Source organism: Cnephaeus nilssonii (genome assembly GCF_951640355.1).
Source record: "Cnephaeus nilssonii genome assembly, chromosome: 4".
Taxonomy (NCBI): domain Eukaryota; kingdom Metazoa; phylum Chordata; class Mammalia; order Chiroptera; family Vespertilionidae; genus Cnephaeus; species Cnephaeus nilssonii.
This window is the reverse complement of record NC_137075.1, coordinates 9,654,279-9,667,064: the sequence shown is the minus strand read 5'-3', so window position 1 is coordinate 9,667,064 and position 12,786 is coordinate 9,654,279. Positions and strand designations below refer to the sequence as shown.

General features: G+C 48.2%; 1 protein-coding gene across 1 annotated transcript in view; it reads left to right on the top strand.

Annotated features, from left to right (window-relative positions):
* LOC307097599 (uncharacterized protein) overlaps positions 1-9,807 on the top strand; it is a gene marked incomplete at its 3' end in the record, with an annotated part of 105,300 nt that extends 95,493 nt beyond the window's left edge. The window contains exons 9-10 of the mRNA XM_079767695.1: positions 7,276-7,359; positions 9,677-9,807. Coding sequence (XP_079623821.1) covers positions 7,276-7,359; positions 9,677-9,807 — 215 coding nt within the window. The remainder of the gene's footprint in view (positions 1-7,275; positions 7,360-9,676) is intronic.
* Between the last annotated feature and the right edge of the window lie 2,979 nt (positions 9,808-12,786).

Sequence of the window (12,786 nt, the reverse complement as noted above, 5' to 3'; positions counted from 1 at the left end):
CTCACCCGGACCCAGGGGCGCGTGGCCTCTCCCAGACCCAGGGGCGCGTGGCCTCACCCGGACCTAGGTGTGTGCGGCCTCACCTGGACCTGGGACCCAGCCTCACCCGGATCCAGGGGCATACGGCCTCACCCGGACCCCGGATCCAGCTTCACCCGGACCCAGAGGCGCGTGGCCTTACCCGGACCCAGGGGCGCGTGGCCTCACCCGGGCCCAGGACCCAGCCTCACCCGGATCCAGGGGCACACGGCCTCACCCGGACCCAGGATACAGCTTCTCCCGGACCCAGGGGCACGTGGCCTCTCCCAGACCCAGGGTCGCGTGGCCTCACCCAGATCCAGGGGCCCACGGCCTCACCCGGACCCGGGACCCAGCCTCACCCGGATCCAGGGGCACACTGCCTTGCCCAGACCCAGGATTCAGCTTCACCCGGACCCAGGGGCGCATGGCCTCACCCGGACCCAGGGACCCGTGGCCTCTCCCGGGCCCAGGACCCAGCCTCACCTGGATCCAGGGGCACACGGCCTCGCCTGGACCCGGGATCTAGCTTCTCCCGGACCCAGGGTCGCGTGGCCTCACCCGGATCCAGGGGCGCACGGCCTCACCCGGACCCGGGATCCAGCCTCACCCGGATCCAGGGTCGCGTGGCCTCACCTGGGTCCAGGAGCGCACGGCCTCACCCGGACCCAGGACCCAGCTTCACCCGGACCCAGGGGCACGTGGCCTTACCCGGACCCAGGGGCACATGGCCTCACCCAGGCCCGGGACCCAGCCTCACCCGGATCCAGGGGCACACGGCCTCACCCTGACCCGGGATCTAGCTTCCCCCGGACCCGGGACCCAGCCTCACCCGGATCCAGGGGCACACGGCCTCGCCCAGACCCAGGATTCAGCTTCACCCTGACCCAGGGGAGCATGGCCTCACCCGTACCTGGGATCTAGCTTCTCCTGGACCCAGGGTCGCGTGGCTTCACCCGGATCCAGGGGCGCATGGCCTCACCCGGACCCGGGACCCAGCCTCACCCGGATCCAGGGGCACACGGCCTCACCCAGACCCGGGATCCAGCTTCACCCAGACACAGGGGTGCGTGGCCTTACCCGGACCCAAGGGCACGTGTCCTCACCCGGGCCCAGGACCCAGCTTCACCCGGATCCAGGGGCACATGGCCTCACCCGGACCCAGGATCTAGCTTCCCCCGGACCCAGGGGCGCGTGGCCTCACCCGGACCCAGGGGCGCGTGGCCTCTCTCAGACCCAGGGTCGCGTGGCCTCACCCGGATCCAGGGGCCCACGGCCTCACCCGGACCCGGGACCCAGCCTCACCCGGATCCAGGGGCACACGGCCTCACCTGGACCCGGGATCTAGCTTCCCCCAGACCCAGGGGCGCGTGGCCTCACCCGGACCCAGGGGCGCGTGGCCTCTCTCAGACCCAGGGTCGCGTGGCCTCACCCGGATCCAGGGGCCCACAGCCTCACCCGGACCCGGGACCCAGCCTCACCCGGATCCAGGGGCACACGGCCTCGCCCAGACCCAGGATTCAGCTTCACCCGGACCCAGGGGCGCATGGCCTCACCCGGACCCAGGGGCACGTGGCCTCTTCAGGGCCCGGGACCCAGCCTCACCCTGACCCAGTTCCCAGCCTCACCCGGACCCAGGGGCGCGCGGCTTCACCCGGATCCGGGACCCAGCAGGGTTTCGTCTTCTTGATCCCATTTCCTGTTGGTCAATTCCATCTCAGCAATTCCTTCCGTCATTTTCTTAGAGCTCCAGGGCAGCCGCCGCAGAACTCGTTGGGCAGCGGGCTCGGCGATGCTCCGGTGTGCCTGGTGCGCGGCGGCGGGCTGGTCCGGGGTGGCTGCGTTGGCCCTTGGGTCTGCAGCGGTGGCCGGTCGCCGAGCGTGCGCACCTGGCCGCTTCTGGGGCGTTGAGATTCTTGAAGGACTCGGAGGTCAGCAAGCGCGGAGTCTCCCACCCCATGTCTCCCAGTGGCTCGTCTGTCCGTGCTCGGCAGCGAGTGGGGCCTTCCCCTCAGCTGGAGACCGCCGGGGGAACTGCGCCGAGCACGTTCCAGGCCGCCATTGTGTCGCCTGAGCCGTAGTTCTTAAAGTGTGATCTTTGGGTCACCGGCATCAGCATCATCCCGAGTACCCCTCTCTTTTATTCTAGTTGTAGAGCATCTGCTCAGCCAGCCCTCCGGTGGTTCTGGATGGTGTCTGCTCTGCTCTCCCGTCGTAGACTCAAAATTGTTGTGGTAGGCAACAATCAGGCTTCCGCCCTATGCCTCCATCTTGGTCCTCCTTTGTATAGTTAAGTCTTGATTGTTGTTGGTGTCGCTGGGAGGAATTGTCCTCCAGGCCAATTGGCCGTGTGGATCCTCTGTGTCTATAAAGGAAGAGTTGCTGTGTAGGAGACACATTTATGGGCCGGGTCTTGGTGCAGCAAGGCTTTGGCGCTCACTGAATCTGCCTCCTGAGTGTGTCCCTTATGCGAGTGGTTGAAATCTGGTGTCATCTCACACCGACCACTAGATGCCCTCGTTTCTGGGTCTCCAATGGTGTGTAGGTCAGCTACTGCCTGAGGCCACTCATCAGGAATTACAGCAAAAACTGCAGTTTCCTCCTCCTGTCTGAGCGTCCCTGGAGCAGTCCGACTAGAACCGCAGTTTATCTGGTCAAGCTGCCATATGGCAGGCCACCCACATGCAAAAGCCGTTGCTTGGAGCCCAGGTGGGCCTGCAAAACGTGCGGGGCGGGCCTGCAAAACGAGCGGGGTGGGTCCCAGTGCGGGGCGAGTCTCAGGGCGGGGCGGGGCCTCAGGGCGCCACCAGGCCATGGCGTGGCGAACCGCACTGGCTGCAATCTGCTTTTTCTGCTTTCCACGTTTCTAAGCCCCCTCGTTCCACACTCCAGCGCAGCAAACACTGATTGCTGGGCGCACCTCCGCAAGGAAGTCACTCCCACTCTCCGACATGAAGGCAGAGAGTCCAGCCTCTCCCCGCAGGCGTCTGGGGAGCTAATCTCCCCTAGGGTTGGAACAAAAGCCTCACGACCCTTCCCCCGCCACTAGCCCGACCCACGCGCCTCCGCACCTCAGCCCCTCCAGAGTTCACTCTTTCCTCTTCTCTCTTAGCTGTAAATCCACCATTCAGCCAGCTCTCCTTTGGTTCTGGGTGGCAGACGCTCTGTGCGCGGTGAAGTTCCTTTGTTTAACTTTGAAATTGCTGTGCGCGGCGAAGTTCCTTTGTTTAACTTTGCTGCCTTCTTAGTTCTCCTCTCTCAAAATGGCTAGAGGACTTGAGTGTAAGACAGGAAGTCCTAAGAATCCTCTAAGTTGGTGTTGGCGGTCTCCGGGGCCCCGAGGATCTCAGTGGAGAGCTGGGCCAGGTCGGTGACGCGGATGGGCCTGTCCTGCAGAAAGATGGTCTCTTCCTTCACCGAGAGCCGCTGCGCCGAGTCCGCGGCCGCCGCCACAGCAGCTGCCGCGGCGCCCATGAGCTCATGGCCCCGGCTGCGGTGCTGACTGAGAGGAGCAGCTGCCTGGCCTGTGGAGCCGCGAGCAGGAGTCGCCGCGCTCACCAGTCCATCTTTTAGTTGTATTTCCGAAAATGCCATGCGAGGCAACAGATCAGCCGTTCACCTCCGCCGCCATCTTGGCTCCTAGTGATCGCCATGGTGTTTTTTATTGCAGCTATATCACTCTTCATTTCTTCTTGATTCTTACATAAGTTATTGATTTTTAAGTTGTTGATTTTTTTCCTCCATCCGGTTTATGAACTGTATGACCCTTGTTATGAATTCTTTTTCTGACATATTGCTGCCTCTGTTTCGCTTAGCTGCTTTTCTGGCGATTCCTCCTTTTCTTTCCTTTGGGGGTTTCTTTGTCTACCCATTTTTGGTATCACCAATTGATCTAGATGTAGAGTCGTGCAGGGGCTGCTCCTTGGGTGGCAGTGGCTCCTCAGGCTGCGGTTGCTTCTCAGGTGGTCACTGAAGTGGCTCCTCCTTAGTTGGCAGAGGCTCCTCTGGTGGGTGCTGTTAGCAGCAGTGGTGTCTCTTCTGGCTGGTGGGGAAGACTGCTCGCACAGCTGCTGTTCCTTGGATGGGGAGTGGGGTGCTTGCGTGGCTTCTGCTCCTCGCACAGGGGCGGACTGCTCACGTGGCTCCTGCTCCACAGATCAGGGCTGGCTGCACACTGATGCTGTTCCTCAGATGGGGCTGACTGCTCATGAGGCTGCCGCTTCTTGGGCAGGGGGAGGTTGCTTGCCAGGCTGGTGCTCGTCATATGTGTTCAGGCTCCTCGCACAGCTGCTGATCCTCGGACGGGGGATTGACTGCTTGCTTGGCTGTTGCTCCTCAGGTGGGAGTGAGCTGCACATGCAGCTACTTCTCCTCAGATGGCGGCGGGCCGCTCACCCAGTTGCTGCTCGTTGGACAGGTCCAGGTTGCGTGTGGCTGTTGCTCCTCAGACTAGTGCGGGCTGCACAGGACTGCCACTCCTCAGACATGGGCAGTCTGCTCATGTGGCTGCTTCTCCTTGGATGGGGGCGGGCAGCTCACCCAGCTGCTGCTTGTCGGTTAAGTTCAGGCTGCATGTGGCTGCTGCTCCTTGGACCAGTGCGGGCTGCGCAGGACTGCCACTCCTTGGATGTGGGCGGTCTGCTCATTTGGCTGCTGCTCCTTGGTCTGGGGTGGGCTGCTTGGGCAGCTTCTGCTCCTCAAATGGGGGTGGGCTGCTCGCAATGCTGCTGTTCCTTGTACGGGGCCGGGCTGCCCACACAGCTGCTGCTCCTTGGACAGGGGATGGGCTGCTTGTGTGGCTGCTGCTCCTCGGGCAGGAGTGTGCTGCACATGTGGCTTCTGCTCCTTGGCTGGGGGCAGGCCACTCAGCCAGCTGCTGCTCGTCAGACTGGTGCAGGCTGCGTGTGGCTGCTCCTCCTCGGACCAGTGCAGGCTGCACAGGTCTGCTGCTCCTTGGATGCAGACGGGCTGCTTAGGCAGCTGCTGCTCTTCGAATGGGTGCGGGCTGCTCACACCACTGCTGCTCCTCAGATGGGGGCAGGCTGCTTGTGCGGCTGCTGCTCCTTGGACAGGTGCAGGGTGCGGGCTGCCCGCAGCTGCTTCTCATCAAATGGGGGCAGGCTGTGCAGGGCTGCCACTCCTCAAATGTGGGTGGGCTGCTCTTGTGGCTGCTGCTCCTCAGATGGGGCGGGCTGCTCGCATTGTTGCTGCTCCTCAGAAGGGGAAGTGGGCCACTTATACAGCTGCTGCTCCTTGGACAGGGGCAGGCCACGTGAGGCATCTGCTCTTAGGCCTGGGGCGGGCTGCTCATGGGGCTGCTGCTCTTTGGACAGAAGTGGGTTGCTCGTGTGTCTGATGCTCGTGTGGTTGCAGTGCCCTGGGCCACTGAGTCTCCTTTGCCAATTCGGGTTGGATGTTATTCGTTTCAGCTGTTCTTTCTATCTGCTCTGGGACAAGGCTCGGGACACATCTGTCTGTTCCACCACCATTTTGTCTCTCCCTTTAATATTTTTCATGGTCTCAAGCATTGCAACAAACACATCCATCCACCTTATAGTGTCAGGTTCATAACAGGTTTCTTACCTTTGGTACTTGCTCTCCTACAACCAACTTTCATTCACAAAACATTAAATACATTGTTTGGCAGAAGTAACCTATTCTAATAATCCCATTTTCAGTATGAATTCCTCTTTAATAACACTCATATACTTTCATGTTACCTAATTAGCTTTTAAATTCAGCAAATGTCAAATCAAATTAAAAAATCAAATAGCTGCAATCCCAATGCTGGTACAGTAAAACCTCAATATAATGGACTAATTCAGGCAAGGGGGTGTCCATTAAAGCTGAAATTCTGTTATATAATAAAGTAGGTTTTCCAAATGTATATATTAAAAAATTGACAAATTAGATAATGTTTATGTGTAAATGTGTCTACATAAGTAAATGTGTAAATGTGTCTACATAAGTAAAAATTAAGTATATATATAAAATATATATAATAAAGTATATATATATATACTTTAAATATTTATACTATATAAAAAAGTATATATATATACTTTAAAATTAAGTATATATGAAAAGTTTAATTTCACAAAAATTAATACAGTAATTTTAAATTTATACTGAATGTATACATTCACCAGTCTCTGTGAGTAAACAAATGCATATGGCTGGGGCATGGCCTAGAGCAAGTCAGAACATTGGCCAGCCAGCATGTGTTAAAACTACTGCAAAAAGTTGTGCCATGCAACATGGTCATGAGCTAATTATTCACTGAACATTGTTTACACATGGTGACTCTTGGATTTAAATATGTAGACTATAGCTATAGATATGTAATATTTATGTCAGCAAAATTACTACGGTGTTTTCTTCTAACCTATGGCCTATTTGCTAAAATTTGTTTTAAAAAAAGTAACAGTGAATAATAAGAAAATGACCTGTTAATTTAATTATAAACAAATGTTGGTTAAAAGCATTTTTAAATTAACAAGGTGTAAATTTTCCCATATGACATATGGACTGGAAATTTTGTTTGTTAAATTCAAAGTCAGTTAAATTGAAGTCTGTGAAATTGAAGATTAACTATATTGCTGTAAATTTTACCCTTTTTACTTCTCCCCAGCTATAATGTATATGTATTAAAGGAACCTGGTAGACACTTGTTCTTAGACCACAGAATATATTATTTTTCTACATCATTGAATGCCCACTTGATTTACAATTACATAGCCTAAAAAGTGCATAAAATAGTCTTGAGAGAGTCAAAGAATTTCTGCCTCATAGTAACTTTCTGTGATGTGGGACCTTGGTTTGTGATTTGACTTGTGAACAAAAATGTTATGCTGCACCTCAAGAGGTATACTCTTACAAGTATGAATATCCACTGAGTATAAACTTGGAGGTTATATTATGAATGTAAACTCACCAAAATGATTTAAGTTTGTATAGGAAATAGCATTGTATAGAAAAATGAATGAATTATGGGACATCAGTTTATATGTCAATTTTGTCATTATCTTGATATGTGTTCTTGATCAAATCACAAAAATATCTAAGCCTCCAAATAATGAGGCTCATATGATTACTAAGAGCTCTTCAAATTCTAAGTTTTTCTGAATGTGCAATGTCAGACGTTGATCATTTTCCTTCTAAAGCAAATACTAATTAAGTAGTACCACAGACACAATCACACTTGTTTATTAATGGTTACCATAAAAAGTGTTTTTGAAATATGTTTTATGTTTATAGAGACTGATATAGAACCTATGACAGATACTGTTGGAAAAGAAAAAATAATTGCTGAAATCAAGGAACAACTTAGGAGTTATGCTGGTAAGAATAAGAATTTTTCAAGTTTAATATTTATAGATTATGTCTCCTCCAAGATTTAACTAAGTATGGATCTTTAATAACAACAGTAACTACATGGGTAAAATTTTTAATGAATTCCCTGTTATAATTAGCTAAATTCTAGTGTTTACTATCAATAGAAAGCTAGCTAGGTTTTATTGGCTTTAAATCCATCAAATTATAAAGTAATCCATAAAATCCAGTGCTCTAATGACCTTGGAATATTTTTGATGTAAATATTTCCAACTGCTATTCCACTCACTTTCTATTGAAAGGATTAGAAAGGAAAGTTGATCTGAATGTGAAAAAGCAAAAAGACTATTTAATATGTGTTATAAGAAGAGAAGTATAACCAATAGGCATTGTACTGGATACCAATTCCCTCTAAATAATTAAGTTGGCCCATAAATGTATACCTCTACTAGAGGCCCAATGCACGGATTCATGCACTGGTAGGATCCTTGGCCTGGCCTGTGGGGATTGAGCTGAAACCGGCTCTTCAACATCCCCTGAGGGGTCCCAGATTGTGAGAGGGTGATTCCAGGGTGATACAACATGGAATTAGGCTCCCTCCACTCTGGTTCCCCATGCATCACTCGAGAACGGCAGCTGTCAAGTCACCACAGCTTGGCAGCTCCTGCATTGAGGATCTGTCCCCTGGTGATCATTGAGCATCATAGCTACCAGTCAGATGGTCAAAAGGTTGGACGGTCACTTAGACTTTTATATATATAGACTCTAGCTGTGTTACATATTTCACAAATACAGTACTGTCTTTAGTCCTAGAATAACAGTGTTAGATACATTTCTCTTTGATGCAAGAAATACTGTAGTTATGAACTTTACTGCAGAATTGATGGTGAAAGATAGATTTGGAAGTAGCTGAATATTTATATATAAGCACTGTGTTCTCACTGAAATTTAAGATTAGAGCAAGATTTCCAAAACTTTTCTTTTAAATGCTTTATCATTTATTTTATTCTTTCACACTTTCTGCTTCCAAACAAAGTATTATTAAAAATAGATCAAAAATTATTTACTCAAACAGCTTATAACAGAGAAAATCTGGTGTTGTAAATATAAAATTCTTTGAACCAAGTAATTTGTTTTGTGATTTACTCTAAAAAATTTGGTAAATTATGATAAACCATTTTTCTATGTCAATAATTTTCATGTTTTTGCTTAGGTACATCCAGTTACTTATTTTTTTCTCCCTTTATTGAATTTATTAGGGTAACATTCTAAATAATTAAAGGCTAATATGCAAATCAACCAAGCAGCAGAACAACCGGTCGCTATTATGCACACTTGACCACCAGGGGACAGATGCAAAATGCAGGAGCTTCCCCCTGGTGGTCAGTGTGCTCCCACAAGGGGAGTGCCTCTAAGCCAGAAGCCGGGCTCACTGCTGGTGAGTGCAGCAGCGCTGGTGGGAGCCTCTCCCACCTCCGCAGCAGGCACTAAGGAAGGAGAGCGGGCCTAAGTCGTCAGTCGGACATCCCCTGAGGGCTCCCAGACTGCGAGAGGGCACAGGCCAGGCTGAGGGACGTCCCCCCAAGTGCCTGGCCTTTGGGGATCAAGCCTAAACTGGCAGTTGGACATCCCCCAAGGGATGTAGCAGTGTGCTAAGCAGCAGGCGGCCAGGGAGGAGCCTGAGCCAGCACCACACCACTTGCACTCATCCCAGCCTGCTGCGCCTGCTGCTGCTATTCAGTAGTACTGCTGCGGAGTCAAGAGAGGCTCCCTCTGCCACAGCAGTGCTCACCAGCAGTGAGCCCAGCTTCTGGCTAACCACACTGACCACCAGGGGGCAGCTCCTGCATTGAGCATCTGCCCCCTGGTGGTCAGTGCACATCATATCAACTGGTCAACTGGTCGTTCTGGTCATCCCGGTCATTCGGTCATAATGGTTGCTTAGGCTTTTATATATATAGATGGTGCATTTATAATTAAATGCTCTAAACAATTAAATGCTCTATTTATTTGATAGAAATTGTCAAGGGGAAAAGAGTTGACAGGAGACTAGATCAAAAATAGAAATGAATACTCTTGTTTAAGGTAAAAATGGGGGTTGGTTTGAAGGTCAAAATTAAGGAAAATGCTATCTAAGAACCCAGAGCAAATAAAAGATTAGAAAATGAATGAAGAGTTTATAGAAATTGGAATTATAGACAAATAGTCCATCAAACATATGAATAAAAAATTATAATTTCAAAAATAAAAAATAATACATGGGAGATAACTAGCATGCAGAGAGTCATAGTATCTTTGTATAATTTTTTAATTTTTTTAATTTTAGGTGTGAATTTCTTTAAAAACAGAGATACATCCACACATCAAGAAGATTTTTTAACCAGGCCTAATGTACCAGCTAAATTGTCACCAAACATCATCAATTTTTCATCCTTTGACAATCAAGGTAAAAAATAATATATAGTACTATAAAATAAGTATCTAATTGCTCAGAATGTTTTGTAGTATACTTTTTAATTTTACCCTTTATAAAATACTTAAAACATCATAAAATACCTAACACATATAAAAATACTAAATGATTTCCTTTCTATTCTGTTAAAATTATATTACCTCTTTCTCAGCTTTTATCATATGTAGTCATAAGCTATATGTAATGATATTCTATATAAGTATTTTTCAAAATATTTTATTATGCTCTCTTTACATTTAATTTTTATTATGGAATTCCCACTTTATCTTCTCCCCCACAACACATATATTAAATTAATTTAATTTTAAAAGTGTACACACACACACACACACACACTCACACACACACATGCACATTTTTAGAAGAAATTCCTAACTTAAATGTTTTTATTACCTTTTTGTTCTCTAGGGTATTTTTATGCCTTTGCAGCTACACTTTTTAAAATACATTTTTTAATCTAGCAATTTTGTTGCTGGAATCAGGACATTTGGGATAGCTAGTCTTCTATAACACCTGTATCCAAACATACGTTCAGTTTCTATTTTATTTTAATATATTTTTAAAATATTTATTGTTGAAAGTATTACATAGGTTCTCCTTTTTCCCTCATATACTTATTCCAGCTCACTCCTCTGCCCCAGGCCCTTACCACCACATTATCTGTGTCCACATGTTATGCATATTACGCATACAAGTTCATTGATTGATTTCTTCCTACTCACACTCCCCTGCCTGCCTTCTGATGTTCAAGAGTCATTCAAGCTTCTATGACACTGGGTCTATTTTTGGTCATCAGTTTATTTGGTTCATTAGATTCCACATATGAGTGAGATAATGTGATCCTTATTTTGATCTGACTGGCTTATTTTGTTCATCATAATAATATCCAGGTCCACGCATGCCGTTGCAAATGGTAAGAGTTCTTTCTTTTTATTGCCTCATAGTATTCCATTGTGTAGATGTACCACAGGTTTTTATCCATTCATCTGCTGGTGGGCACTTAGGCTGTCTCCAAGTCTTAGCTATGGTAAATTGTGCTGCTATGAACATAGGGATGCATATATTCTCTCTGAAGAGCGTTTCAGTTTTTTTAGGATATATTCTTAGAAGTGGAATAATTGGGTCAAATGGGAGTTCCATTTTTAATTTTTTGAGAAAACTCCATACTCTTCTCCACAGCGGCTGCACCAGTCTGCATTTCGACCAGCAGTGCACGAGGGTTCCGTTTTCTCCACAACATTGCCAACAGTTGTCTTTGGTTCATTTGTTGATGATAGCCATTCTGACAGGTGTGAGGTGATATCTCATTGTCGTTTTGTTTTGCATCTCTCAGATGATTAGTGATTTTGAGCATTTTTTTTCATTTGTCTCTTGGCTTTCTGTATGTCCGTTTTGGAGAAGTGTCTATTTAGGTTTTTTGCCCATTTTTTAATCGGATCCTTTGTCTTCCATTTGTTAGGTTGTATGAGTTCCACATATATTTTGGATATTAAACCCTTATCAGATATATCATTGGTAAATATGTTCTCCCATGCAGTGGGCTCTCTTGTTATCCTACATAATAAAAAGGTAATATGTAAATTACCATCACTCCGCTACGCCCACGATTGGGCCAGCGGGAGACACAGGGGGCGGGACTCAGGGTGGCTGCGGTGGTGATTGGGCCACAGACAGGTCTCTGGGGCAGCGAGCCGGGCGTTTGGAGGCCCCCGGCTGACGAGGCGGCACGGGTGGGCTGGCGGCGCGGCTCCCGGAGGAGGAGTCTGGCGGCAGTTGGGCCGCAGGAGCGCGCAGCGGTGTCCTCAGAGGACGTGGGTTTCCATGAAGGCAGAGGAGGCAGCGGCGGCCCCAGCCTTCCTGGGCGGGAGGCGAAGGCAAGACCCTGGCCTGGGCTCCTGCTGCAGGAGGACCACGCCCCCGCCCCACCTCCCCAGGAGGACCACGCCCCCGCCCCGCCTCGCCCTAGGGGCCCAGGGACTTCGGAGCTGCCGGCCACACAGGGTCCCCACCAGCAGACTGACAACCTACACGTGCATGATTAAATCATGCACTGGGCCTCTAGTTTAGATGATAGTTTCTTTTGCAGTGCAGAAGCTTTATATTTTGATGTGGTCCCATTTGTTTATTTCTCCTTAATTTCCATTGTCCTAAGAGATGTATCTGTAAACATATTGCTATGAGAGATGTCTGAAATTTTGCTGCCTCTGGTTTCTTCTAAAATTTTTATGGGTTCACTAAGTACATTTAAGTCTTTTATCCATTTTGAGCTTATTTTTGTGTATGGTGTAAGTTGGTGGTCTAGTTTCCTTTTTATTTTTTTTAATGTATCTGTACAATTTTCCCAGCACCATTTATTTTATATTTATTTCCTTTTATTGTTTAAAGTATTACATATGTCTCCTTTTTCCCCTATCGACATCTTCCAGGCCACTCCCATGACCCAGGACAAGTCCACACCAACCCAATGTCCATGTCCATTGGTTATGCTAATATGCATGCATACAAGTACTTTGGTTGATCTCTTACATCACCCACCCCAACCCTCCCCTGCCTTCTCTCTGAGGTTTGACAGTCTGTTCAGTGCTTCTCTGTCTCTGGATCCATTTTTGTTCATCAGTCTATATTGTTCATCATATTCAACAAATGAGTGAGATCATGTGATATTTATCTTTCTCTAACTGGCTTATTTCGCTAAGCATAATGATCTCTATGTCCATCCATGCTTCTGCAAATGGTAAGAAGTTTTTTTTTTCCTTTTTTACACCAGCATAACATTCCACTGTGTAGATGTACATTTTCTAAACCACTCATCTGCTGATGGGTACTTAGGCTGTCTCCAAATCTTAGCTATTGTAAATTGTGCTGCTATGAACATAGGGGTGCATATGTCCTTTCTGATTGGTGTTTCTGTTTTCTTGGGATATATTCTTAGAAGAGGCATTACTGGTTCAAATGAGAGTTCC